A 26,728-nucleotide genomic window follows, 5' to 3' on the forward strand; every position below is an offset into this window, starting at 1 on the left:
TATCGCCCGCATGAATACGTGTAGAGCACTGAGATGGAGGGCATTAGATCGATCCGTGTAAGGGGAGAGAGTCGCAACATGCTTAACCTGAGCCTGCGACTCAAGGACATGAGAGCTGTTTATTAATTTGTCCCCCTCTAAACTCCGACCCTAGAGCATAATTCCACTTACTCCTTCAGCTATAATAACAAATAACAAAGCGTCTCAGGACATACATGCTGCAGTAGTCCAAACAGTTACAACAACAGACTGCATTCGGTGAGAACCTTATCCGCCGCCTTTGCGTACAAAAGGATGAATATGTTATCACCGCGAATGAACCAGGGTAAAAGCCGATCTATATAAAATAAAACTCGTATCTTGCTACCGAGGTTGAACGAGAACGACAAGTGTATCCCGCATCCCGCGGGAATGCGCGGCTAGATTATGCTTAAATGGAGTTTTTTTACAAGCAGCAGCGGTCTTGGAAGGAAATGATTAAGCTGACAACGGGGGGGTTAGTGAGACGACGTTGAAAATGGAGGGGATTCGGAGTCTCCGCATCAAGTGCCAGTTTGAGTAGTTTGCGCGACGTCGGAAATTAGACGGTTGTTGCTGCTGCTGCTTGCTTTCTTGAAGTAGACATAAGATGATGCCTGTTGAATATCAACATCGCTGATGATCATGATAGTCATGACATGCAATTTCTATTCGCAAGTCCACAAATCCACTACTATTTCCCGAAATTATGCCTACGAGTTTGCTGTGGAACTTGAGAGGTTTTCGGGATACAAGCCAGTGTCAGCTTCGAAAATATCCCTAGCTGGCGTGTTGTGCTCCTGACCTATTCACTAATCAGGTAATCTAGTGAGGCTTGGTTGGCTGAATCACGACCCCCTTTGTCTCCGTGTTTGCATTTCTTTATTAGTAACCCGCGAGGCTGACTGCGTAGGTAGGTATTAATAGATTGCTCGGGATAATTACCTGTACACATGTGATGATCATCTAGTTGTCACCGCTATTATCGCTATTACTTTGTCTTGACGTAAAGTCCAATCGCTGTTGTTGTCTCAAAACTGAGTAGCAGTCTAGTACAGACAGACAACATGAAATCGCGCCACATGCAGTACTATCTTGCCGCGCCCGATAGCAGGATTTCCGATAGACAACTAATTCCTATAAACCTAGGAAAAAATTTGTCTGAGAATATGCAATCGGCCTTGGTGGGATGCTGACTTTGACAGGGGTTGTGACGGCTAGTCGTTGCGAATGCACGGATATGCTAACAGGAAAAAGGCTTATCATTGGACAATCAACAGGATCTGCTCCGTTGGGAGACTTTCAAAGCGGATAGGCGGAAAACCCGGTCGTTTTCTAGTAATATATTAATAGAACTCGTCCAGGCGAATATACTAAGCTGATGGTCAGAGAAACTGGCACATTGTTCGTCCGCTAGACTGTATGGAGATGTAGTTCGACTTTGGCCCCATGCATAAATTGGGTTCCGATGCTGCCAAGAGGACCTGTTGAGGCTCTGAGGCCTAAACAAGGAGTCTCCCATGTGGCAGCTGGAGTCCTAATAATGGATCTCCTTCTCTCACAGGCCTGTTTTTGTTTCCCCCCTCTTCTTTTTGGAATAGTGATAGATATAAGCTGAAAGCCCGACCCCTGATACAGGCCTCTTTCACTTGCGTGTATACATAGGTTGACATGCCGCGAGGCTCGCTCTTCCATCATGGCTGACACGTACTACACATATTCGAGGAGGGATCCCACAATGTCGATCGACGGAATTCAATGGCAGCCAGGCGTGTGGAAGAGAATCCCATGGAGGACCGTCGGCTCCGTCATAGGATTCATGGTGACGTGCGGCATGATGGCCCTCGTCCTCGCCCTGTCTGAAGACCAAGAAACAAACCAGTGGCCGACACATAACAAATACTTCACCGTTCCCGTTTTACTCTCTCTTATGGGCGCCATTGCTGTTCTGTTCCTGTCGGTGGCAAACTCGGAAGGATTCGCCATCTCGTGGTGGCTCAAGGCTCTTCGGGGGACGAAGATCAAGGAGCTTCACTATGACCTCGAGGTCAAAGGTAACCTGCTGGTCGGCATCTTCAGACCTACCCTGTTCAACATGATCACCATTTCATCCCTCGTCGCTCTCATAGTGAGCATCGCCGTCGGTGCTGTGCTGCAAAAGGCTTCGGATACGACGAGCAAGACGATTGGGCCGTACCGGGATCAGGTCGATATACCCGTACTCAACACAACGCTGCCGTCCAACTTTAGCGGCTGGGCAGGTGGTGGAACCCAAACCGCGTTGCTGATGCCGGCATTTGCAAAGGTGTTCAAGGAGTATTCGAACCATAGCATTATCACGATGCCATCTAGCTGTATCAACAAGACTTGCGAGTTCCATATTGCTGCGCCGGGTTTCGATGTTGACTGCAAAGACAGCACATTCGACTACGACTTTAGCACCTTTGCGTCAGCCAGAGGTGACAAGCTCACGACGTTTCGAACGAGTGTCGATTGGAATCCATCGCAGGATGTCAATGCCCTCAATCATATGAACCTCTCCGTCTTGTATAAGCCCGAACCCACGTGCAAAGGAAAGTTGACGCAACATAATTGCACTCTACGAGCCGCCGCCGTCGATTACACAGTTACTATTACAAACGGAAGTGTCACGCTTCAGCCTTGGAGTATCGATCAGAACACAACGATTAGCATCACCAAATTTACCGACTGGCAACAACTGGGTTCGGGCAGCGTCGGGGCGGGAGGATTCTTAACCATGTTTGGAGGCATCGCTTCTGTTTTGCAAGCGCAGTACAACTCGAACACGACGCTCGCGATCGGAGGCATGAGCGCTATACCGTACTTGGTGACTGCGTTTGGACAGGCAGCAAGCACATTTCTTTCATCTGAGATTGAAGACTACGGCAACTGTACCATGTCATGGTCGGATCCTAGGGAAGACATGATCAACAACGTCCGCGAACTCATGTTCCGCAGCGCCCTTGCCGCGATACACTTGCCCAATGCGGGACCACTCCCGATCAAGCCAACAGATGCCCTCGTGTCGAGAGTCGGAATAGTTTATAGAGCACACTGGAACTTCTTTGGCATTGCGGTTGGATGCATGTTCTTCCAGCTCTTGATTATCCTCTACCTCCTCTGGGGCTGGCATAAGTTGGGCCGAGAGGTTTCGCTGGATCCGTTCGAGATTGCAAAGGCCATGGGTGCGCCGCTGCTGAATCACGGGTCTTCGAATAGTTCGGCAGACCAGATTCTGGATCTTCTCGGTAGTAGGAAGGTGAAATATGGTGAGCTGGTTGATGGAGAGCCAAAGGTTTCGGGAGAGACTGTGGTGCCCAAGAACGGATATACCAGAGTGGATAGCAGCGACCCGGACATCGCCATAGGCCCTCTTCAAGCTCAGAACACTGAGTTGAGCTTGAACACGAGGAAAACATTGGGTCTTGCCGTCGTGGACCAGGTGCAGCCTGTGAGACTTGGAGTGCATTACTAAAGGTGTTTTGAAAGGGCGGAGACGAGGTCTATCTTTTGTTCATATATATCAACAGAGCGTTTTGTTTATTTATTTTCTTTTCATAGCTTAGAATTGTGTATCACCTCTTATTCTTGTTTCCTTTTCGATAGCTCATGAGGTGAACCTGCAAGGTTGAACAAGGCATGCCGTGCCAACTTCAATGTTATTTACGTAGGGTATTCTTCTATTGACCCCTCTCACCGCTTCCGCAACCTAGTCTGGTGTCTAATTACCTGTCTCAATATTTCTACCTTTGAAATTGAATGAAAACTCTATAGCTATGGGAATGGCGTCAAGTGGACGGCAATCGCCTACTAGTTAGAGTTGTAAACAAGGTGAGCCCATGCTTTTCAAGGTCCCTTCACCGCACTCGACGCAAGATCATCATATCCATCTGCTCAAGTAGCGCTAATTGGGATATTTAGACATAATGAAGAGAATGGAAGCAAAGCAGGGGTTATATGTGAACTAAAGTGAGTAGGCCCGAAGAGGATGCCGAGTTGCCGAATATTAAGAACGCCCAAATATGGGGTCCCCAGATTTTACACGATTTAATAGAGCCAAGTCCTCTTTGATGGGAAAATCTGGGGATATAGAGATCTTGTCATGCGATTGAATGGCGCTGGATAACTAATTGACCAATGGAGCCATACCAAGTAACGTATCGTCGTCGTGCCGATGGCCTCACCGTTTCCACTCTCGTGCATTTGCCCTGTTCGTACACGAATCCGCAAAGAACATAAAAGTCCAAGTCACCCTCTGTCGTAATGGAGTTTCTTAGTGAAATGTTAGCAGCAAAGGACTTTTCCGCCTAGTTCAATATCCAGTGCACAACACCATGAAGCCTGTTTCACTGAGCTTCGCCTCTCTCGCAGCGCTCCTATCCGGAGTAAGCGGCCTTGCTCGTGTATCTCAGCGCTCAGCGCCTAATCCAAACTGTTTTCCATTCGGCAGCCAGGCGAAACTCAATGCAGACCTACAGCCTCCCCACGTTTCGAGAGAAGAATGGTGGTGTCCACAATCTGATTTTTATGGATTCCTTGGCTTTTCATTCCCCTTTCAGTTTACCAATGAAGACTTTGAGGTTGCAAGTATTAGCTCTCACATGCAGCAGATGAAGCGCCAATTTGGCGCCACAATGATTCGCATGTATATTCCTGAAAGCTACACCACGCAGCTGTGGGAGAATGTGCTGGAGGCTGCTATTTTGAACAACATGGGAGTTGTGGTTCAAGTGGCATTTCCAATCAGCGGCAATGACGCAAGTCTCTTCAATAAGAATGAGTTTTCTGCGTCTCTTCAAGTTCCGGCTAACCACGGCCACAGCTTTCTTGGGAAAAAGTACTGGAAACGACACTCTTCGAAACTCTATCAAATAGCAAATATTCAAAAATTGCACCATACGTCATCTATGCCGCCGAATATCTCAATGAGCCAGTTGGGGATTGCGACATGTGTGCGGCTGGTAGCACCGGTAATGCATCTGCGCCGGCCAGCCTGACGAATTTGACTATGGGCATGTCCAACTTTCGCAAAGAGATGAACAAGCATGGTATTCCAGCGGGAATCAGTGAAGATTGGGATAGACCAAATTTGATGAGCGGTGCACCTGGCTCTGATGGACTTGGTGTTGGATTGGGCGTAGTGGGAAAGGCGCTTGAGCCAGTGTTGGACTTTATTCACGCCCATGTTATGGCTTATTACCACAACATCCAAGTCGATGATGCTTGGACTTATACCGCCAATCAGGTCTTGTGGTATAAGAAATACCTCCCCCAGTTTCCACTCATCATCTCAGAGGTAATTACAGGCATTGCTGTGACGAAGGTATTGCAGAACGCTAATTGTATTTCGCTTTTACAGATGATGTGGGCTACAGGCTACAATGTTTTGCACGCTGGCGGCTACATCACCGGTTTTGCCGTTGCAGAAGTAAGCGTTGCTGATTATACCAAGTTCTGGAAGACGGTGGACGCAAACTGCGCATTTCTGAAGGAGCACAATACGGCATACTTTATTCATGCTTGGAGGCAGCAAGGCACCCTGAATATGCTTCAGAATGATGGAAGTGTTGTTATCCCGAATTGGAAGCCTAAGAAATGGTGTTAGATGCGAGTGAGCTGGATAAAGGGCGAAACAGGGTTACCTTAACTCAGCCTAATACAATAAGACTACATATACCTTGATAGAGAAATGAGGTTCCTAAGAGGGAATTTATTGCATTCAAGTAATATGAGAAGACAAAAGATCGTAGTATGTTGAATACCCGCGGAATAAAATAGAGTACAGACCATAGTTTAGGCTGCCCAATCCTCCCTTCAACCCGACACCTACTAATTACTCTAGAATAGAATTGAGCCACTTTAATATCCTGAAATTTACCTAATCTTAACACAGCCCCATACTTTGTGCGAGAAACTTGATTCCATCATTATCAATCTCCGTTAGGGGGATACTCTCCTCCAGTCTCCCCAAGATACCCTTGCCTGTCAAGTGAAGTTTCATCCCAAGCTTGCAATTTGAGCGATCAATTCGCGTCTGCAGGTCAACGAAGAGTGACGCGATAACAGGAATATTGACTTCCCAACGATGGGCATTCGTCCAGTCGTTTTTGAAGTAAATGTTGACTCCATACGTCTCATCCAGATGAATGGGGCTAGCATTTGCCTTGACGTGAGCGGGAAGCTCCAGGTGATCGGCCTTGTCTTTGGGTCTGAGATTGGCTCCTGGTATCTCGACTCGGACATCGACTATGCCAAAGTCGTGGAAATAACAAAAGTCGAGTGGGATGTCAAAGTGCTCAGTTGACGGCGTTATCTTGCAGTCGTCGGCCATCACCAGAGCAAAGGCTGGCAGTAAAGCCATTACCCCAATGGAAGTGAAGAAGTTGTTAAAGTGCATGATTTCTATGAGATTGAGATGCTTTGAGAAGACGTGTTAATAATGTGGAAGTTGTTAGGTTCTGTTACTGGATGAAGGATGTTTGGTCTGGTATATATATACATTCATATCTGCAGAGGTTCGCTATTACGGCAGAATTGAAACTATTACCAAGGACGGAAAAGCAAGACATCACTTACTGCTGTAAGTCTATTTGACGTCAAAAATGTCACATACGCAACTCGAGGTCTTTTGTCTCAGCTAATGTCCTATATCCCTACCTGTCGGAGCGGCCGAAGGCGAACGCTGATTGGCCCACATAGCCTGCAATAGGAGATGCTTTGGCGATCAAATGTAACGGCGGCAGATATCTTGAAGCTGAATGGTTACACTTAGGTCATTGTCTCAGGGTCAGTTAAGCTACGGCTGTTAACGACCCTCTGGGAAACATTGAGTGGCTAGCTGAGCAATACAATGGCTGGCTGAACTAGAACCTATGCCCCTTCAATGCGTGCCCTCACATGAGCGGGTTGAAGGCCGGATGCGGGCCGCAGTTCCATGATTCAATGGCGAGGCCAGCAACATTTCCGTAATCCGCACCCTCTGAGTCTATATTTTTCTTGAATTTGTCGTAGCTTTAAGTATATAAAAGCTGAAAGAAACGCAATGGTGTTGCGAAGATTCCAAAGACACAAAAACTCTCTCAAAGACATCAGCTGTCCCGCATGTTGCCCTGGGTTCTAATAGCACTTGCTATAGTCTCTTCATCGCCGTGAGTCATTTCTGTCTCTCTTCTGTAGCCCAATGGGGGTCATATTCGTTTGTACTCAGCAGTAGCTTTGACTTGTGCATGGCTTTGTGTTACTTCAAAACTTAGGCAAGTATATCCCACTCATCCGTCCTATGGAGTGGAGGAACCTGGTTAGATTATCAAATTGGGCTTATATCTCGACGGAGATTTATATTGCTCAGCGACCTGAGAGGGAGAAACTGCCATATGGTCGTTAAATGAGTCGTAAAACCTTTCTGTTCTCAATCTCTTCAACATGGAGATTCGCCTATTGAGCTTCGGGTAGATACATGTAGAGAGGTTCAGGAAATGGCAAAAGGCTCTTCGTGGTCCTCGACTCATGTCTGGCTTCAAATATCTGGGTATGAAGGGTGGGTTTTACAAGTCGCTTGTCGCAGCCGCGGGCATAGGCTCAGCCTTGAGTACCGCCGACGATAGGGTGTACGCAACAGGGACCGAAACCACGCTGTATCGCCGCTTGGCGAGGACCAAGAAGGGCTATTTGGCTGTTGTTCCCAGCCAGAGCAGTGTGGGGGATCAGATCAGCTTATATGAAGGCGGCAAGTTCCCTTTTGTCGTGCGGCCTAGAACAGGGCAGGGCACAAAGCAGTTGGTAGGGCCGTGCTATGTCCGTGGAATCATGTATGGGGAGGCATGGGATCAGTCGTTGTGTCAAGCCGTTGAAATTATTTAGACATGCTTTTAGATGTCATTAAGCGCCTTTGTGCATACAGTCAACGAGTCTGTATGCAAGAGCGCCGAGGAATTAATATTTCACAAGATGATGGTGCATTTGGAAAGAGAAATTCCAAGCAACACGGAGCAGGACGTTGGTCAGCCATAGTCATTGTACTGCGACGTATCGATTATCAGCCAGCTGACTCAGTTCATTACCGCTTGTAAAAAAAAAGCTTCAATTGGTGCTCTAGTCTAGCAATAGGTCAGAATGATAAAAGAAGCTTGGATCTGATATCTTTCATGCATATATTTTATATCGGGTCGTGTCCATAAGCCCATCATTTCTTGTCTATTGGGTGGCGTAGCCGTTCCGCTCTTGGCTGTGAACCCAGCCAAGAACTCTTATTCAGTAGATGGGCAAGAATCGAATATCGGTTTCCAAGTTTTTGTAATCTTGTCGTTGCTTAAATTAATATGGAACCGGGAAAAGTCCTTGAGCTCTTCAGTTGGAGGTCTCGTTCGGTTGTGAGGGATCTTGGGCGTTGCAGGGGCGTTAATGTGGATGGTGGTGTGAAGTGACAAGTATTCTGCCCTACGAGGGAGCGGCTAAGAATATTTATAGGTACGTATCGTCATCGAACAAGGTGCATTTGTCATGGCATAGATTGACGATTGTCTTAGAAAAATTTAAAATATGAGGAGCACGGACATACCAGCGTAATACAACACCGCAACGTGCGGGTTGAAGCATATAGTTCAAGTAGCAACTAGAATTCGAAAACTTAGCTCAAAAGAATACTACCTTGATAATGAATCTCTTCTAGGTCGAAGTTTCGCTGTCAGTACTTACATCAATGATACGACTATCAGTGCTTTAACGGAGACTTTGATGCTTTTTGATACGTGGAGCTAGTTAAAGCTCTCTAGATAGGGTAGTACGTAGAGAGGACATTTACCCTCCTGTTTGTGAAATAAACTCTTTACACAGTCTATTGTCGGATAATAGATACTTGGACCATCTATCTCTTATTACAATTCTCATTCATTCGTCCACATCACAGCAATCGTCTGTCTTCACGAACTTTACGCATTCACGTAATAGTTCACGTATAGCGGCTGCCCATATGGTGACTCTTTCAGAGGTCACGTTTACCCCAGTTGCTGTTGTGTGAGTCACCCCTCGGTTTTCAGAGTTATGCCGTATACAAGTTTCCTTCCTTTGCACTAATAAGTCCACTAATTCTCGTTGTGAGTTCGTCCAGTGTCTAACTAAGTGTGTTATTCTTATCATTGATGCTATTGGGCCCAACCCTGTTGTAGACTTGTCTAGTATGTGATAGTGAGGCATGATTAGACCAACTGTTTCAAAAGACTGTGGATTTTTTAAGAGCTCTTCAACAATGCTATACAATTCCTTACCAAGAGTCTCTCCAATAGCATTGATAGTTATGGCCAATTTGGTGCTCTGTTCCTCGGGTAACATCTGAATTCGCAAAAGCTTGTTAGCAAGAATATCCTTGTCTCTCAAATCCTCATTCTGGATTTTAAGTACTATGAACCCTAATAGGAGACTCACGTCCAAAAGACTAGCAAAATCGACATATATCAGTAGAACATGTCGGTATCTGCTGATATCGTCTTCGAACGCAGCTGACTCCACATGCCTTATGCCGCGCGGTGGCGGTCTTTTGGGGCGACCGAGAACAAGTAGCGCGTTCTTGAACTCACGGATTGCTTGTGAAAAGAGAGACAATAATATTGCTTTTTCAATATATAGATGCGCTTGAAAACACCAGTAATTCAAACCACAAACATGGCTGTAAACACTTAGCCACAAGCTTTAACATTGACGTTAAGGAAATCAGATGGATCTGTTTTACACATATCTTAGATTTGGGTTCGCACATTGATAACACATACCACGAGATTTTGCTTGCTAGCGGTCTGATACTCCTGCAATAACACGCTGGACACTCTGTAAGACTCTTCTTTTGTCTGTAAAATATCATCCGCATTTTTAGCACCGAGTATGGCTATCTAGACTTATTAGCCAGTTGAACTGTTGTATATGATGTATATATCGAATCTAACATGCCTTTATGACTGAGAGCCAAGGTTCAGACAAGTTCAACCTGGCTTTGCTATTTTGATCTTCCAAGGTCCATTCACCCGTGTCAATTTTTCTGGTTTCAATATCCTTGAATCTATTCTTTAACATTTGAATGAATAACTAGTCAAGGAGTGAGCTTGATATATAGTTTAATAACGAACAAGGGGGGTGCAGACCTCCTTGGAAGAAATAGTCTCCAGATGGAATGGCAGATGGCGTCCTCGGGCATCGATAACTAAGACCGGACTAAATGATACCTGCTCTATCAATTGTGGCTGTTGCCCAAATGAAAAGCGAAGGAGAACTAATGCTCTCTCTCGAGCAACAGGGTGAAGGGCTTGGAGGAAGGTTCCGAGCGCTTCGTATTCTATTGATAGTTATTCATTAGTTAATATCTGGGATAGTACAATGTCCATTAAATGGATTAACAGCAAGCAAACTAACCAAAGTTAGCTTTTCTCTTCTCTGAATAGGCCTGGAGAAGAGCATTTGTAGTAGCTGCCGCTGTAGCCGCTGCGAAATTTTGCCATTCGTTGTGTTTGTGGCTATCAGCGTAGTCGCTTACACCCTTGATGATGAGACATGGGATTTCGTCCCAAATTCCCGCTGCCTCCATTTCAAACGCAATAATACCTTCTTTCTGTGATATCTTATCCCTATCCAACCCAGACTTCAGGACTGTGTCGCCTGAGGCAACGGATCCCACATGTATCGCAACCTCCATTCCACCCAGCAGATTCGTGTCCTGTTTCCGGTCGTAACTGTCTCTCGGCGCTAGAAACTTGCTGCTACATCCAAGCTCGCTGCAAGAAGCAGTAAGAGCTTCATCACAAACTGGAGACGTCATGTCATGGCACTCTTTGCACGCGCAGTTAGGCGACTCGTGATGTTTATGTCGGTAGTTTGACTCAAAAAGTTTATCTCTTGCCAACCCAGGATAAACATATTTTGTTCCGCAACCACTTCCATTGGCATTGTCTTGCAGTCGGTTTAGTAACTTGGATGCTGCTTGACTGAGTTTGTTCCGGCCTCGCATTGTCTCGGCCATGACCGCAAAGCCCCGAAAATCATTGCTCTGCGCCTCCGTGGTTGTTTGTTTTCGGATAAATCGGTCAGGATATCTCTTGCCAAAATCGTACTGGACAATTGTCCTACTTATGATCACGTCTCCTAACATGATGTCGGATCCGTTCTGAGTTTTAGGAACACCGCCACATATACCCACGAGAAGCGCTTGGCGCAGTCCTGTATAACTCAGTTTCATACTGGCCACCGCAGATGCTGCACTGGTCTTCCCCATCCGTTGGAGGAGAACCAATACAACATTCTGGTCCCCGATTCGACCAGTTGTGTACGTGTTGGCATCGCCGGGCGCGGTTCCATACGGATCTCCATCTTCGTCCCAGAATTCGTCAAATGCTAAACACATCGCATCGTATTCTAGTGGCAGTGCGCAGATGATGGCAATCTTGAATTCCTCGCGGTTGATTGGTCTATAACGCTCCTGTAGCTCTGTATGAACTTGATGACTCGTGCTGAGAGTCAACCCTGAGTCATCTGAGCCGCAATTGGGCGATGGTCGTGGCGAAGTGCTTTGCATCGCGTAATTTTCGAAACGTAGAGATGGATACGCGACCGACGCGTCCGTTTTCACGTTAACACGAGAGTTTCGATATCTAATGGTGTAAAAATGCAAGATAGAGCGCGTTGTCGAACTTGTTGTTTTGAGAACTTTTGGCAAACACAAAATCGTATATCACGCGCTACAGATTTGAGTAGTGGGTATGTGAATAACGTTCAAAATTATTTTGCCGACAATCAAGAAATTTTCAGTAAAGGCTGCTCCCCCACGCAAAGCCGCAAGTATTGCATGTTATTGGCTGACGACATGCAGGAGATGCATTGGTGTTGGTGCGTGATCTCAAGCCTTGCTTGATAAGCCTCAAGAGTCTCCCAAAAGGCTCCAATTAGCCAATTTATGCTGCTGTAGTTTTCCTTACGGCATTTTCATGCCACCAATACACAATTATGCGCGTTTAATGTGCTAGATGGGATACTCGCGGCTCTTGGTGTTCTTGTTGTCCAAATTTGAGGCAAACTACATGTACATGGTATCCAGAGAGAGTCGCTGAACTAGCATCCGTTTTTGATGTTTGCAGCGGCGAAAGGTTACAGGTAAAGACGCATACCAAAAACAAATTTGATATGTTCCCGATATAGCCGAGCACAGATTCAACAAGACCGACGTATCTGCTGGCTCAAAAACTTAAGACTGCATAAGATGAATGGTCTGATAAAGACTTTAGTATATCTTGCCCCCCTCTCCCTGCCGCCTGATTCATAATTCGGTTCCTTACTATTCTTTTCTTTTCTTTGCTAGATACATGTTGGTCATGCTGGTCTGATGATCGAGGCGTGCGCTGAAATTGGGTAGTTTTGAAAAGAATTGTTGAACACGTCAATGGAGGTATAGTTGTCACGCTACACGGACGTTTTCTCCAAAATATGTATAACTTTGAGGAAACGTAGATTAAATCTACATCTAAATGTTTCGAACGGTGCGAGATAGTGGTACACCTAGTAAAGGGAACAGTGTTCTCAAAGTATGATTTGTTTGTGTGCCATGGTAGAGTTTATCAATATGGTGGCTTGTCTCTCAAGCAACCGTTCGGGAATTTCCTCAGCATTCAAAGAGGGTACACCATCGAAAGTATCAACCAAGCCTTGGCCATATATGTTGTTTACCTGGTTTCGAAGTCAATCATGCAAAAGTATAAGTTTCTATTATACAGTATAAGGCTTTCATTATATCTACTAGGTATATAAATCCACGGGAGTACCGTTCTTCGAAACTCCCAGATGCCCATCTTTCAACTTCTCCCAAACCAGCCATCTTTGAACAGCTACCCACTGTTTATTTACATCTACTCTACACATTGTTGTCATTTTACTCTCTATTTCAGTACAGGTACGTACTAGAATGAAGCATTCTACCTATGAGAACAATGAAAAAGTACTAATAATCTTCTTAGACAGGTCCTAAATCCCATTGTACTGCACCGCAACGTTTGCAATCTATACTTGTCTATTCTATTCTCGATATCCAGTGAGTGCTTCTCATGTGATTGTTTAATTACTAGTGTTTCTCTCCCGTCATAAACTTGTTTCGTACTAATGACGCCTATAGAATACATCTGACAATGTCTAACGATACTTCCATCTCGACCAAAGATGGTACCGAGGGTCATCTTGATACCTCTTTTCCATTCATTCGACTCCCTCCCGAACTCAGAATCAAGATTCAAGAAGCCACCATTCGAAATTTCCAGAGAGGTGCCCACTTCTTTTCAATTTCCAAGGGCCCTAGAAGAAATGGCCGCATTATCGGTCACTCTACTCTCGATATCGAGGATGTCTATGGGTTCGATCTTACGGCGCCGAAATCCCAAACCAGCCCGAGCTCCGCTCAAGATTGGTTTGCGGGTAACCCATCGGCGTATGTCAAAGATGTCGGTCTCTGGACAATGTGCTGGGAATCTCGCGACGTCATAACTAAACGATATAAACGACTTGACGAACGTATGAATACAAATTCGGGACCAATCAAAAGAAGTCAATTTGTTTCTTGTCATTTCACACGGGATATGGAAGAATGTCAGTTTAAGGTCTCACCAGCGCAAGATCTCTTTTGCATACAGCTAGACCGGGCTCGGGATCCATGTACATGGTACATAATACCCTTTTATAGGCTCCCAGGGAGTTTGAGTGTAACAAAACTCACGAATACGGCGATAGAATACGATACAAATTGGTTGATTCCATGGGAAACTGGTAGTGTCGTGCCATACTTGGAGAACAGCCCCCGGGGGTGTTTCATCCGGACTCTCTGGGCAATGGCAGAGGGGAAGATGCCCCCTGGTTGCCAATTTTGGATCATCGACCGTAACATTCAGAGGAGAGACAAGCCATGGGCCACGTTCATGCATTCCGAGGACGACACTACCGACGAACAAGAGAAGCCAAAGCCATTGGTATTCCAGGGCCTTAACAAGCGATACGTCGAGGTGCGAGGCATGGAAGAGTGCGATTGGGACGCCTTGAGACAAAACACAGTGTTCCATTTCCTCCACTGGCTCCAGATTAAGGCAGGTTTTAATGCTAACTGGATGATGAGGCATCGCGGCCGGTTTGAGCGGAACAGACCGCCGCTTCAACACCGTGATTTGGATGAGATGGTCAAGGTTCTGTGCGAGGAGGAGTTATAGTGGCTTCTCAAGTATATGGGCTTCACACTTCTTCCTGGTTATTCGTGTTTCTTGATTTGCATTTCTTTTCCGTTGAGATCGGCATCTTGGCTTTCTTTATCGTGGTCAAGGAATATGTGTTGGGGTTGAACTGGCATATCTGGGGTCAAATTCCGTTGTTCTTTTACTATTTTTGTATACTAGATTAATGAATCAATGATAAGAGGAATAGAAGATGCATATTTGTTATCAAGCATTGAGCATGCAGTTGTGTATAGACGAAACCATAGGTTAATCCTCGTCTCTTTTATAGATACAGCGACAGAAGTGGATTGTCTACTACGATTTGTTAGTTGAACTATGAGCCATTAACATGACATTAATTTAACCTTGAAGAATTTGGTTACTTTGGAACCGCCAGTATTTGTTCTTGGCCATGCCGTTGGGTGTCAGGCGTGGTGGAGTGTAATTTAAGGTATGCATCATCAAGGATCATTTTGTATGGCCATTATGTGTCACAGTCCATACGAAGCGAAGTGCACCAGCGCAATCGAATCGACAACCTTATTTGCACCCACGCCGGTAGATCTCACCTCCTGTGGCCAATAACGTGTCGCATATGCTATCACATCACCATATCTAAGCGCCGCCCAGAGCTGCCAAAGCTGCATATAGGATTCAGCCCCTATAGTGCTTCGTTGTCACCTCGGTGTTATATGGATGATTTCTACATAAAGTCTCCGTAAACTGTTCATCTTTACCTGCGTTGTTTTCGCTGTCACTTTGTGTGGTCTTGGCCTTACTCTTGGCTCTCTTTGTGTGCGGTAAGACTACAGCAAGTATATCTGGGTCTTCTCTTTTTCTTTTCCCAATTGGATCCTTGTACATTTTCCCCTAACTCTTCAGTGCACCCGCAAACGTCGGAGATAAATCATGCTATTAGTCAATTAGCATCATCCACAATTATCGTCCCAACACTTCCCCCCAAGCCCCCCAAAGGCCAATCAGTGGAGTCTATTTACATAACGGGTGCGGATCATGGTGCAATGGCTCTGCGGAGGCTTCGGCATTCATTTTCATTGATGCACAGAGTTCCAGTTCTTGGCTCACTGGTAACTCCCGTGAATGTACTAACAAACAAAAGGCACGATTTCGTCGGCTAGCCGGGCGAGCTAGCCGGCCGGCTTTCTTCACAATTCATGATGCCCGGTTGCACCACTATGAGCTGATGTTTAATTCCGACGCCCGCAAACATGATCAGATGGAATCAACCGAGTCAATTGATGTCAAAGTTGGAGTTTCTATCAACGTACAAACACACAAGATGTTTGACTCGGAAGAGGCGAATGTAAGATGCATAACTTGGCGACGGTTTGCACAGATGACACCATAACGGATACCACGACAAATACCATTGTTCCTTTTCTATACCGCTAGTCAAGTTATACCTTCCAGCCCCCTTGTCCTCGGCACCTCACTGGGTCTTGATACTCGAATGGGAATCGTGCACGTTCCATTCTGGCGCAACTAGGATGTGATACACAGGTTAGCTTTCTTTCGGTTAAGCAACACCAAAGCTAAAAATAGGCGTCTCAATGCCGGCTGAGAAGAGGCCCTCTCTAACCCAATGCCACGAAAATTCGCGGTGCTGCGTGATCGAATGTAATCCGCGGGCTCTTATTGGGCCTGCGGCAGCTTGGTTCACCCGCCGGCGCGGGCAAACTTTCCGCGTGCTGGCATATAAGAGCGATGACTGGCACCGTAACATCGAGCCAAATATGCAGGGCTTGGATACCTGATCCTGGCTTGGGACCAGAAACAGTTGACAGGGTAGGTCAGAAAAAAAGAGGCGGCAAGGCAGCCAGTTTGGCCTCGCACAGCCAAAACCAGATGGGACAGGTGCGAGTATGTACGGAGCCGTGTAACTCTAGTCCGTAGACAAGATAGTCTTGGTGCAAGGTAAGCAAAGATAATCAGGGTAGCGGAGGAAAAGCCATGCCCACTTGCCCCGTAGGGACACATCTCCGCCCTTAGTCTTTGTGAAAAGTCATCGTCCACGGCCGAAAAATCTGGCAGATTCCGGCACTTAGCGGAGGTGGCGGAGTGACGGAGAACCGCTTTCCGTAGAGCCACGGAAACGGCGTGTTAGTTTGTAGCTGTGACGGTGCCAAAGGAACGGTTTAGGAAGGAGAATTCGGGTGAGATCGAGGGGGGATCTCTGCACGAGTTTGTCAATCTTCTAGCACCACGCAGGGTGGCCTGGCGTGTAATCTTACAGCCCAGGGTCGTGGGTGATGGTGTCACATCGAGCTGCATGATGCCAGGCACGGACGCCTTAAGCCCGCATGAGTCCAATGGGCCAGCAATCATGCCCTTGTCATGCGTTTGTATGGATACCTCGGCGAGGACACGGCGAGGGCAGAGACGGACGAGGGCATGGAAAGCAAGCAGAACAAGTGGGCAGGCAAGGAGAAGAGAAAAAAATATATATGGACATGATCGGCACGACTAAACACAACTCACTCAACCAGACCAACAATCTTGGCTGCTCTGCTTCTCCTCCATCTAGACAATGCCTCTCAAGAACATCTTGGCCATTGTCGGCGCACTGCCGCTGGCCTCTGCCGCCGGCTGCCCTCACATCAACGGCAACAGCAACGTCCACGTTGCCCGCAGTGGCTTTCAACACCCCGAGTCCATCTTGGAGACGAGATTCAGCCCCGATGGCCCTGATTTCGGAACCTGCCCCCGCAAGAGCACTGTTGCTGGTGGCGGCACTCGAAGCAGGCAGTGGTGGCCTTGCGAGCTGAACTTGGCTGTTCTTCGCCAGTTCTCTGAGAAGTCCAACCCCTTTGGCTCTGACTTCGACTATGCTAGCGCCTTCTCCAAGATCGATGGTGAGTTTATTGCTCCTTTCAATGCTTAACCTTGCTAGTTAGTGCTCATGCTGATATACGAAACAGTCACCCAGCTGAAGAAGGACATCACCGCCGTCCAGACCACCTCTCAGGACTGGTGGCCTGCCGACTTTGGCAACTATGGTCCCTTCTTCATCCGTCTTGCTTGGCACAACGCTGGTACCTACCGCGCCGTTGATGGACGCGGAGGTGCCGGTCAGGGCCAGCAGCGTTTTGCTCCCCTCAACAGCTGGCCTGACAATGCCAACCTTGACAAGGCTCGCCGCCTGCTTTGTAAGTTGATCCCCAACGCTAAAGCCAGAAACGGCACGCAATGATCGAATTGAGCAATGGTACTAACCAGGTACAGGGCCCATCAAGCAAAAGTATGGTGCTGCTCTCTCCTGGGCTGATCTGTTTGTCTTCGCCGGTAACACTGCCATGGAGAACATGGGCTTCCCCACGTATGGCTTCGGCTTTGGACGTGTGGATACCTGGCAGTCCGACGAGGGCATCTACTGGGGTGGCGAGCAGGAGATGTTCCCTGAGGCTCTCAACAACGTGGTCCGTTACAACGGAAGCACTGACTTCACGACTCGTGCGGATGAACTCGAGAGCCCGCTTGGAGCCGTCAGCATGGGTCTCATCTACGTTGACCCCCGCGGACCCAATGGTACCCCTGACACCAAGGCCTCTGCCCTTGATATCCGTGAGACCTTCGGCCGCATGGGTATGGATGATGAAGAGACCGTTGCTCTGATTGCTGGCGGTCACGCCTTTGGCAAGACCCACGGTGCCGTTGCTGGATCCAACGTCGGTCCCGAGCCCAACGCTGCTGGCATTGAGCTCCAGGGTCTTGGCTGGAAGAACAGCTTTGGCACTGGCAACGCTGATGATGCCTACACCAGTGGTCTCGAGGTCATTTGGTCTCGTACTCCCACTAAGTGGGCCAACGGTGAGTATTTTGCAGCATCCCTTCTGGTGATCGACAACTAGGACACACGCTAATGCTTCTAACAGAGTTCCTCTTCTCCCTGCTCAACAACAACTTCACCCTCACCAAGTCCCCCGATGGTGCTCCTCAGTGGGAGGCTCTCGATGCCAACGCCTCCTACCCCGACCCCTTCATCCCTGGCAAGTTCCGTCGCCCTACGATGCTTACCAGTGATCTTGGTCTCCGTGATGACCCCATCTACAACAACATCTCCAAGACCTTCCTCAACGACTTTGACTACTTCACCGAGAAGTTCGGTCTTGCCTGGTGTAAGTGCCTAACCTCCCTGGTGACATATCTGGGGAAATGACAGGAGGCCTAACTGAGTTCGATATAGACAAGCTTCTCCACCGTGACATGGGCCCCATCTCCCGCTACCTTGGCCCTGAGATCCCCAAGCAGGCTCCTCTCATCTGGCAGGATCCTCTTCCCGCTCCCGCTTACACCACTCTGGCCGCGTCTGATGTCTCATCCCTGAAGTCGCAGATTCTCGCTGCTCCCGGCCTCAACATCTCCAACCTGGTCACCACCGCTTGGGGATCTGCTTCCACCTTCCGTATCTCTGACAAGCGTGGTGGTGCCAACGGAGCTCGCATTGCTCTCCAGCCCCAGGCCTCTTTCGCCGCCAACAACCCCACTCGTCTGGCTGCTGTCATCAAGGCTGTAAGTGAAGATACTATTTCTATCGATGCTGAACAAGCAATTTGCTAATACAATTTCACCTACAGCTCAAGGGAGTCCAGACCAAGTTCCAGTCCAGCGGCAAGAAGGTTTCTCTGGCTGATCTCATCGTTCTCGGTGGTGCTGCTGCCATTGAGAAGGCTGCCAAGGCTGCCGGGGTCACTGTCACCGTGCCTTTCACCCCTGGTCGTGTTGATGCCACCCAAGATCAGACCGATGTCTCCACTTTCGCTTTCCGTAAGTCTATCCTCTTACGGTAATCATAACGTTGCCTGCATGATTGGATGCTGACCGTTTTTGTGCTATAGTCCAACCCCAGGCTGATGGTTTCCGTAACTTTGGCCACGGCACTGCTTCATCCCTCACTGAGGAGCTTCTGGTTGACAAGGCCGCTCTCCTGACCCTGAGCCCTCCTGAGCTGACTGTCCTCATTGGTGGTTTCCGTGCCCTCTCTGCCAACTTCGACGGCTCCTCCACTGGTATCCTCACCTCCCGCCCTGGCACTCTCACCAACGACTTCTTCGTCAACCTGTTGGGCTCATACGCCACCTGGTCCGTTGTCAACGGCACCAACGAGGAGCTCTTCCAGAGCACCAACTCTGCCGGCAAGGTTCAGTGGACTGCTTCCCGTGCTGATCTCATCTTCGGCTCTCACCCCGAGCTCCGTGCCATCTCTGAGGTCTACGGTTCTTCCGATGGACAGAGCAAGTTTGTCACCGACTTCATCGCTGCTTGGTCCAAGGTCATGGACCTCGACCGTTATGATGTTAAGGGACACTCTGGTCCTTACTAGTTAATATTCCTAACGCCTTCTCAATAATGTATATATAAGACAAATAGGGCATAGCTGCCGCTAAGATACATGATTTAAATTCAAATTCTTCATCAATTACTTGTATGCTTCTTCCAACTTGCTGATTGTTGCTGTAATCCTCGGACAGCATCTGTCTACCACTTCTGCCTCAGACTGGAAGCAATCTCAGCTTTTCACCACTGCTCCATATGACATGTAACGTCCCCGGCACATAGTAAGCCTCACTCATTGCCGGCCTGAAAGACAAGACTCGGCTCTTCACAGGTTAATTTGTCACTTGGTGGTATTTCTCCACTGGATCAACGCCCAGCGTTGTGGAATCACACACTGATTTTGGAGCCTAACGTTCTACGCACGTGCATTACACAGAAAAGGAGTAATTCTCCGTACTAATGCAACCCAATTCTCCTTTGTTTGTCCTCTCATTGGTCCATTATGACGACTTGTACGTAGTATAACCTACGGAGAGTTTTTCTCCTACATGAGACAGTGGGCCACACTATCTTGTATAGGCGATTTCCTGTCCCACGTTATGTAACCAACAACATGGGGTAGCACCAAAACCCTCCGCGCGGCAACACTTTGCGATGGAACTTTTATTCTTCCATGGACATGAAACTCCGCCTCGGGATTTACACAGGCTCAAAATAGTGTCATGCGGTCATACAGTACCGTGGTGTATCCATCGGCGGTTATACGTTTTTCCATTGGAAATTGGCACCAGAGGCAAATTTATGCCGCTTTCCGTGTTGTAACAGAACAACTGTCTTGCATACGATTGATCTCATATATTAGTTAAGCTGACTATGGGACTTTTTGTATGTGTTGTCTTACTGTACATGCTTTGTCCTTACCACCTATCTCCATTGTCCGAGACACCGATGACTACTGTTATGCTGTGGAGCTTCCATAAGCCTCAAATTGCTGCTCGGGGTTATTACCTGTTATTGAGACAAGGTTGATTCATCGGGCTATTTCGACCAATGGAGCTTTGGATATTGAAAAATCACCGCAGTCATTCGAGATTCACCTTACTGAAATATCAGACCAAATTATGCCTAGTTCTATACCATTCAATAGGCTAATAATAGATCTTCAAGCACAACAAGATGCAGTCCCACCGAGGTGTGATTCGGACCGTTCCCGAAAAACGTTAAACAAGGATGATCGTGGAGAAGAGTCGATATTGAACATTCTTACATCTCACCAAAATGTATGTAAGTACTCGCACATTGTGACCTAATTTACGCAGTTGCAAATCATCTTGCACTTCCACCTTGCAGCGTTTGGGGGCGGTCGGCCAGATGATGCTCCGCGAGCTCCAAAAGAAGCCTATGGCGCATGCGACAGACAGGGACTAATTTCTGACAAGAACCACGGCCCTCCCCGTGATATTTCTAGCACATGGGGCCCCTTCCCGAATATCTCTCCTAGGCGTTATACCGGCGGAATTAATAAACAACTAGCTCAACTAAGTAGGTATAACATTCCAAATAACGGTAGTTGCCTAAGCGTTTTGGTGACGGATAGTTGTATTTGCCCGCTATGCATAACATCACTATATTCTTGACTGTCATTTTGATTGATGAATAAAATTAATAAAATTTACATGAAAAGAATAATAATCAAGACTGTTGCAGTTGGTATACTCTGCTGGCTTAGTAGCAAATGAACCATATACGCATTGCTGTTTCTCGCAAAAAACAACGTTAGCCAACAACTCTAGCAACTCAGTGGATGGATATTACAGGCCATATGAAGCAATGAACCTCATTTTACAATCGCTGAATGTGTGGAGAAAAGCTAGGTACGGTCCGCTACCCCAGGGTCCATGCCCCGGGATATCATGACTATTGATTATTTTACAAGGGTCAAAATAAAGGAGTATCTATAATTCTACATGGTTATCGCTGAGCTTTTTGAAGAAGTATAGTCCCCTTGCGAGTAAGCATAAGTGTAAGCAGTCCTGTAGCAAATCCGTGAAGATTTGCCGCGTTTCCGTATGCAGAATGTTTCGCCAATCGTAGCCGTTCCATACTTAGCCGTTCCATACTTAGCCGTTCCATACCTAGCCGTTCCATGCGTAGCCGTTCCATACCTAGCCGTCGAGGTTGAAATCATGTATCGATATGTTCAAATGTTTGCATAAGAGAACATAAAAGCGGTACAATATAATTGTCTCAAAATATCATTAGTCCTGTAAAAAAAAATTGGGAATACAACTTCAAGTTGTGGAACTTACCAAATCTCCAGATTCCTTCTCATAGCTCACAGAGTAGCAGTATGTAGATACTTTTATAGTCATAACTTAATTCAGGGTATCTGTAGTCATCTGCTAGACTTGTAATCCATTAACCGATTATGGATGTCAATACCTTTCTTCATTCGATGTCCTCGTCAAACTCCAGTAGGCGTCGCTTAACCTATCAGCTATGTTAACGATGACTTGTAACAACAATAGATATTCTCATAGATTGGCCAGCTTTCCACTGAGTTGCTAGCGCAAAAAATCCGGTTCAAGCTGAACTGAGTTTACTCTATTGCAGCCGAATGTTTTGAACGCTATGTAGAGTTGTGAGTTCTTAGCCTACTTAACCTGTAGTTCCCATTCATCCTACTCAAATTGTATAAAACGAATTCAATCAAGAATTTAACTACTACGATTATCCAGTGTAGATCAACAATGTTACATGTTGGGTATATCTCTTTCGTTTCGTGGCTTGTATTTTCGAGCTTGATGCTCATGTACAAGGGAGGACAATGTCCTCTCTGAGGAGGCGGTTTGGGGTTGAGATTTTGCGAATCCTCATAATTTTGTCTTTTTAGCTCGATTGTTGTTATTGTTACTCACCAGTGCGCAAATTTCTTTCTCACGTTTCTAAAGACAATACAAGTATCTCCTCCGATATCGTGCACTCGCTGATTACAAAAGACTCTCAATTACAACATATCCATCGTTATCACTTTCGAATACAATTTTTTGGCCATCGCGGTACCGATGAAAGAGTGAACCAGGAGTTACTTATGCGAAAAATCGACCAATTGAAGAAGCAGAATTGATGAATGCTCGATGAATGGAGAATAATGGGGATCTGTATCATGTAAATCATTTCTTCGGCCGATTAGAACTGCTAAATGCACTTACAAAGACAAGTTTATCCCCAAATAATTGATAGTGCGACAGTTTCATCGAATAGAAGATGAACTCTTTCACCAGGTCACTCGCTATTGATCCAACTCACCCAGTTAAGTAACGTGTGATGAACGTGTTCCAAATAGGTAGATATATGCTATATAATCTTCACTAATGTTTCGTCACTTAATCGCCCTTTGAACACGTCGAACCAGTAATCCTTGGCTTCTTTGAGGACGGTGGGTGGTCTCGACAGTTGGACCAGCCCTAGACGTTGCCATACCGCGCAACATCGTGTTTCATCATACTCAGCTTCTTTCAGTATAAGAAGAATCAGTGATCCTGAGTCAAGCCTAGTGGAAAGTATGAAGCATTTCACAATTGTTCCAAGAGCAATGTAGGAATCTCCTGGCGTTGAAGAGTCGCAGTCTGCCCACACATTGCCCACCTGTCCTTGCATAATGTCGAGTTCGAATAACTCAAAAGGCTTCCTTTCACTTGGCTTTACAGATGCTTTATACTGAATCGATGTTGGTATGAGATAGCCACGTAGTAATAGATGGCCATCCTTAAGCTCACCCGTTGGATCCGACTGGTAAGTAGAGCATTTCACCTCTTCAACTTCACATAAAGCACTCGTACCGGTTCCTATATCGAGGAACTCAACGTGGCCTCGTACTGCTCCCCATGACCACGTCGGAGCTCGCCATGCCTTGGGACGTTGATGCCATTCGATTTGCTTTGTGGAGTCGCCGGCCGTGTTTTCTTTATGCCACGCAAGGTCGTCAATCAGCGATTTTGTCCACATTCCAGCAACGTACTCGGACCCTAACGAAGATTGGAATCTTTTAGCGATACCAGATATCGCTGGGAAAAGGTCGCTCTCAAATGTTAGGTGAAGCCTTGTATAGTCTTCCACTATCATATGCCAGGCCTTCACTTGCTGGGTCCCGTATAATTTCTGCCAATAATTCTGATTGAAAACAGTTTTCGGGTTGAGCATTCGAAGTGCAGCCATTGTATGTACCATATCAACAGGGTCAACGGTGGCCGAGGAAGCATAATGTCCAGTGCATTGACAGCCAGATTCCTGTAGGCATTCCCATGAGAGCTCTTGTGGTCCAAAATGAAGTATCCTAGAAGACAAAAGGCGCTCCTGGAATATCCATCCGCGGTTGAGGGTTGGGAGCAGAGACGGTTTAGCCAACTTTTGATCCATATATCCAGGCATATGAGTGAATGATTTGCGAAAGCACACAGCAGATCCTTGACCTAGAGATGGGACAGGAATGATGCTTGGTTTCAGTTGTTCGTCAACCTCGCCGAACAAGCTGTCTCCGGAGCCGGGGGATTTAGATGCGGAGATTACTAGATAGGCATTTTGGTAGATTGAGGCCATCCTAGCGGCCTCCTTCCTCCAGTCTTCTTTATCATCCTGGATAATGCAAAGGCTGTCAATCCACAACAGAGAGATGCCTAATCTCCGCACGTATTTTATCGTATCTTGAAACAAGGGAGGCAGTGTACTCCAGGGGATTTCTTGTTCGTGTGAGCTAAGATTGGCTGTCGTGGTACTCGAAGGTTTTGACGCGCCCCAGCAGTGGCTTAGACAAGCATATTTGGGTATCTCGACATCATTAGTGTCAAATGCTTTCAGTCGGACGTGATCGTTATCCGTGAAGCCAATATCGAGAATGCGCTGTGGTCGTGCCCCTGTTGAATCAGAGTTCTTCTGGTGGCACTCGTGGCTGTTGTCACAGTGTCTGAGCTTCTCTAACACCCATTCGAGGCTAGCTTCAGAGTCTGTCCTGCTGGGGAGGTTTAAAACGCCGACAGGAATAGTTGGAAATAAGCATTCAATTTCAGGGGTTTCTGGCGGAACAAAGTGTGTTAGCACTGATATACTGTATAGCATGCCATGCAATTTTCCAAGAGCATTGCCAGAACCCTAGATCTGTTCTATATGCAGCCCCTAACCCCTATATAATTGCATCAGCCCTTTGCAGGGAATTAAATCTCACTAAATTGTGGTGGGGCAAAAACAGATATCTCCAGCTCGCGTTTAAAGAGGGTTAAGTAGAGACTCTTGCCCTCGGCCCCCATGCCCATGTCCATGCGGAGCCACCCGACAGAGTCCTGAGATTGAGTTTCTGGAGATACATCATCGCCAATGATGCTTTTGATACCAGCACTTAGTACTGAGCAAGAAAGACAGCCAGATTCAGCGCCTTTAAGCAGACTGTCAAGGCTCGAAAGGGCCGCAGTCGGTCTGCCGCGACTTGGTGGATGATGGCACGATGAGCATGGCCGGGATTCGGGTGCGGACTTGGGACCAGAGAGCGACATTTTATGGTTTACACTCGATAAACAGAGTGTCGTCGCAACTTGAGTCGTATGAATTCCCACCACAGAGCTGCGGATATCGTCATTGTGCAGGATCGGGGTCTCGGGCGATTCAAACTTAGGAGGGGTCAAGATCCCGGACCCGATGCTTCGCCGCAATTCAGCCCCCGCCTGGTAGGGCTAAGCCGGCGAGTCCGCTAGCATTAGAGGCGCCACACGGATCTGGTTTGTGTTGCTAAGATTCAATGCAAATGCCGGTTGAATCAAGAGTTGTCATGTGTGCTGTGAAGAGTTGTGAGCTTGTAGAAAGTTGCAAATGTCAATGCAGTCGTACTGAACTGCTCATATGTTCATGTAAATCTTCTGCATTTGATTGCAGTGCGAGACGCGAATGGCTTCTAAACCCCACCGGTTCGTGGCTTTGCAACTATGTATTCTCACAATGAGGGTGGACTTTCGCTCGTAAACAGAAACGCCATACCGAGACGCCATTTTCGCCACAATGGTACTGAGGCACAGGAGTAGTACCGCGGCCCAGAGATCTGATGCGCCTTCGGTACTTGGACAATCTACTCCATTGTTCGGCCGAGATGCCGACTGCTGAGACCGTTTGCATGTGCAATGCCAAGCACGAGCTGGGATCTGGATCAGTTCATTCCAAGATGGCCCGCGCGGCAAAGGGCACTCGTCAAGGCACTCGTACAAACACAATTACAGAGTTGGAATGGAGACCGGCGGCTAACAGGGGTCCACACAGCCGGAAGCATCGACAGCGCGATGAGGCCCAAACTCAATCTCAAGGGACCAATCCAAGGGTCTGGGCTGGGAGCTGAACATCAAACAGAGTCAGCGCCGTTCATCACTATCCGGAAGCCACACGGGCTTCATCTCTGGAAATCGCCTAGCTAGAGATTCTCCCCAGTGTATCTTACGAGGAGAAAAATTGAGAAATTCAGCTGAGGCTTACTGTAGTTTAACTGATTGCACGAGAATCATGTGAAGCCCGCCGTCAGCACGCGTCTGTCATCGGGAGACACTAGCCAAGCATTGGCTTTGAGACTCCGCCATCCTGTAAAATCCACAATGACGATGGTCGTAGATTTTTTTTTCCGCATGTACGGCGCACAGAACTCCGTACGCTCAGATCAGCTTTCCAAAGCTGCGGATGAGGCAAACGGAGTGCCATGTCACCCCTGCTCCGGTCCCACGGAGGGCATGACGGAATAAACACTGGTGAAGCTCCGTCTTGCCCGGGAATTCGCCGGGCTTGCCATGGCGGGCTCTGTAAAACCCGCCAACCCGACAATCAATGACAATCTGCTGTCAATCGTTTGTTTAACGTGCATTACCATTGGCAATGGGTTTTCCATCTGTTTCCAAATGCGCACGGTATGAAAGCACCGCCTTGAGACAGCCAAGCTCTGGTCTCCGTACAAGGTTTTAGCTAGCTGCCGGCCCTAGGCATGGCCTGCGACTCCGCGAACCCGGGTCCGGACTACGCCAAAGATGGCACCGGTTTAAGGTATAGATGGTATGTCATCGACCGACTATGACTACTTATACAAACTCTCGTCTCCTTAAGTTTGGCGTTTTCTCCCTTGGTAGCTTCATGGTCCATGGTTAGTCATT

At 47.2% G+C, this 26,728-nt stretch overlaps 8 protein-coding genes across 8 annotated transcripts; 5 read left to right on the top strand and 3 right to left on the bottom strand.

Annotated features, from left to right (window-relative positions):
- Window positions 1-1,639: 1,639 nt before the first annotated feature.
- Window positions 1,640-3,678, top strand: M431DRAFT_511783 (hypothetical protein). The gene has a single exon (XM_024919728.1). It carries the CDS (start codon window positions 1,715-1,717, stop codon window positions 3,512-3,514), a length of 1,800 nt encoding a protein of 599 aa, XP_024770562.1. The 5' UTR covers window positions 1,640-1,714; the 3' UTR covers window positions 3,515-3,678.
- A 695-nt stretch (window positions 3,679-4,373) lies between these two features.
- Window positions 4,374-5,644, top strand: M431DRAFT_8924 (glycoside hydrolase family 17 protein; the record flags this gene model as incomplete). The annotated part of the gene is made up of 3 exons (XM_024924006.1): window positions 4,374-4,763; window positions 4,862-5,335; window positions 5,399-5,644. The coding sequence occupies 3 exons, from the start codon at window positions 4,374-4,376 to the stop codon at window positions 5,642-5,644; spliced, it is 1,110 nt and encodes a 369-aa protein (XP_024770563.1).
- Window positions 5,645-5,690: 46 nt separating this feature from the next.
- M431DRAFT_511784 (hypothetical protein) lies at window positions 5,691-6,500 on the bottom strand. Its single transcript, XM_024919729.1, has one exon. It carries the CDS (start codon window positions 6,434-6,436, stop codon window positions 5,924-5,926), a length of 513 nt encoding a protein of 170 aa, XP_024770564.1. The 5' UTR covers window positions 6,437-6,500; the 3' UTR covers window positions 5,691-5,923.
- Window positions 6,501-7,545: 1,045 nt separating this feature from the next.
- M431DRAFT_8926 (hypothetical protein) lies at window positions 7,546-7,899 on the top strand (the record flags this gene model as incomplete). The annotated part of the gene is made up of 1 exon (XM_024924010.1): window positions 7,546-7,899. The coding sequence occupies one exon, from the start codon at window positions 7,546-7,548 to the stop codon at window positions 7,897-7,899; it is 354 nt and encodes a 117-aa protein (XP_024770565.1).
- A 2,243-nt stretch (window positions 7,900-10,142) lies between these two features.
- M431DRAFT_8927 (hypothetical protein) lies at window positions 10,143-11,593 on the bottom strand (the record flags this gene model as incomplete). The annotated part of the gene is made up of 2 exons (XM_024924011.1): window positions 10,143-10,360; window positions 10,438-11,593. The coding sequence occupies 2 exons, from the start codon at window positions 11,591-11,593 to the stop codon at window positions 10,143-10,145; spliced, it is 1,374 nt and encodes a 457-aa protein (XP_024770566.1).
- Window positions 11,594-13,099: 1,506 nt separating this feature from the next.
- Window positions 13,100-14,526, top strand: M431DRAFT_540857 (hypothetical protein). Its single transcript, XM_024921083.1, has one exon. It carries the CDS (start codon window positions 13,194-13,196, stop codon window positions 14,256-14,258), a length of 1,065 nt encoding a protein of 354 aa, XP_024770567.1. The 5' UTR covers window positions 13,100-13,193; the 3' UTR covers window positions 14,259-14,526.
- Window positions 14,527-16,467: 1,941 nt separating this feature from the next.
- Window positions 16,468-19,693, top strand: M431DRAFT_523580 (hypothetical protein). Its single transcript, XM_024920550.1, has 7 exons — window positions 16,468-17,134; window positions 17,201-17,428; window positions 17,505-18,089; window positions 18,155-18,397; window positions 18,466-18,791; window positions 18,857-19,046; window positions 19,118-19,693. Exons 1-7 carry the CDS (start codon window positions 16,810-16,812, stop codon window positions 19,600-19,602), a joined length of 2,382 nt encoding a protein of 793 aa, XP_024770568.1. The 5' UTR covers window positions 16,468-16,809; the 3' UTR covers window positions 19,603-19,693.
- A 3,193-nt stretch (window positions 19,694-22,886) lies between these two features.
- Window positions 22,887-25,033, bottom strand: M431DRAFT_511787 (hypothetical protein). The gene has a single exon (XM_024919730.1). It carries the CDS (start codon window positions 24,669-24,671, stop codon window positions 22,914-22,916), a length of 1,758 nt encoding a protein of 585 aa, XP_024770569.1. The 5' UTR covers window positions 24,672-25,033; the 3' UTR covers window positions 22,887-22,913.
- Between the last annotated feature and the right edge of the window lie 1,695 nt (window positions 25,034-26,728).

The sequence above is a fragment of the Trichoderma harzianum genome, assembly GCF_003025095.1.
Source record: "Trichoderma harzianum CBS 226.95 unplaced genomic scaffold M431scaffold_13, whole genome shotgun sequence".
In the NCBI taxonomy this organism is placed as follows: domain Eukaryota; kingdom Fungi; phylum Ascomycota; class Sordariomycetes; order Hypocreales; family Hypocreaceae; genus Trichoderma; species Trichoderma harzianum.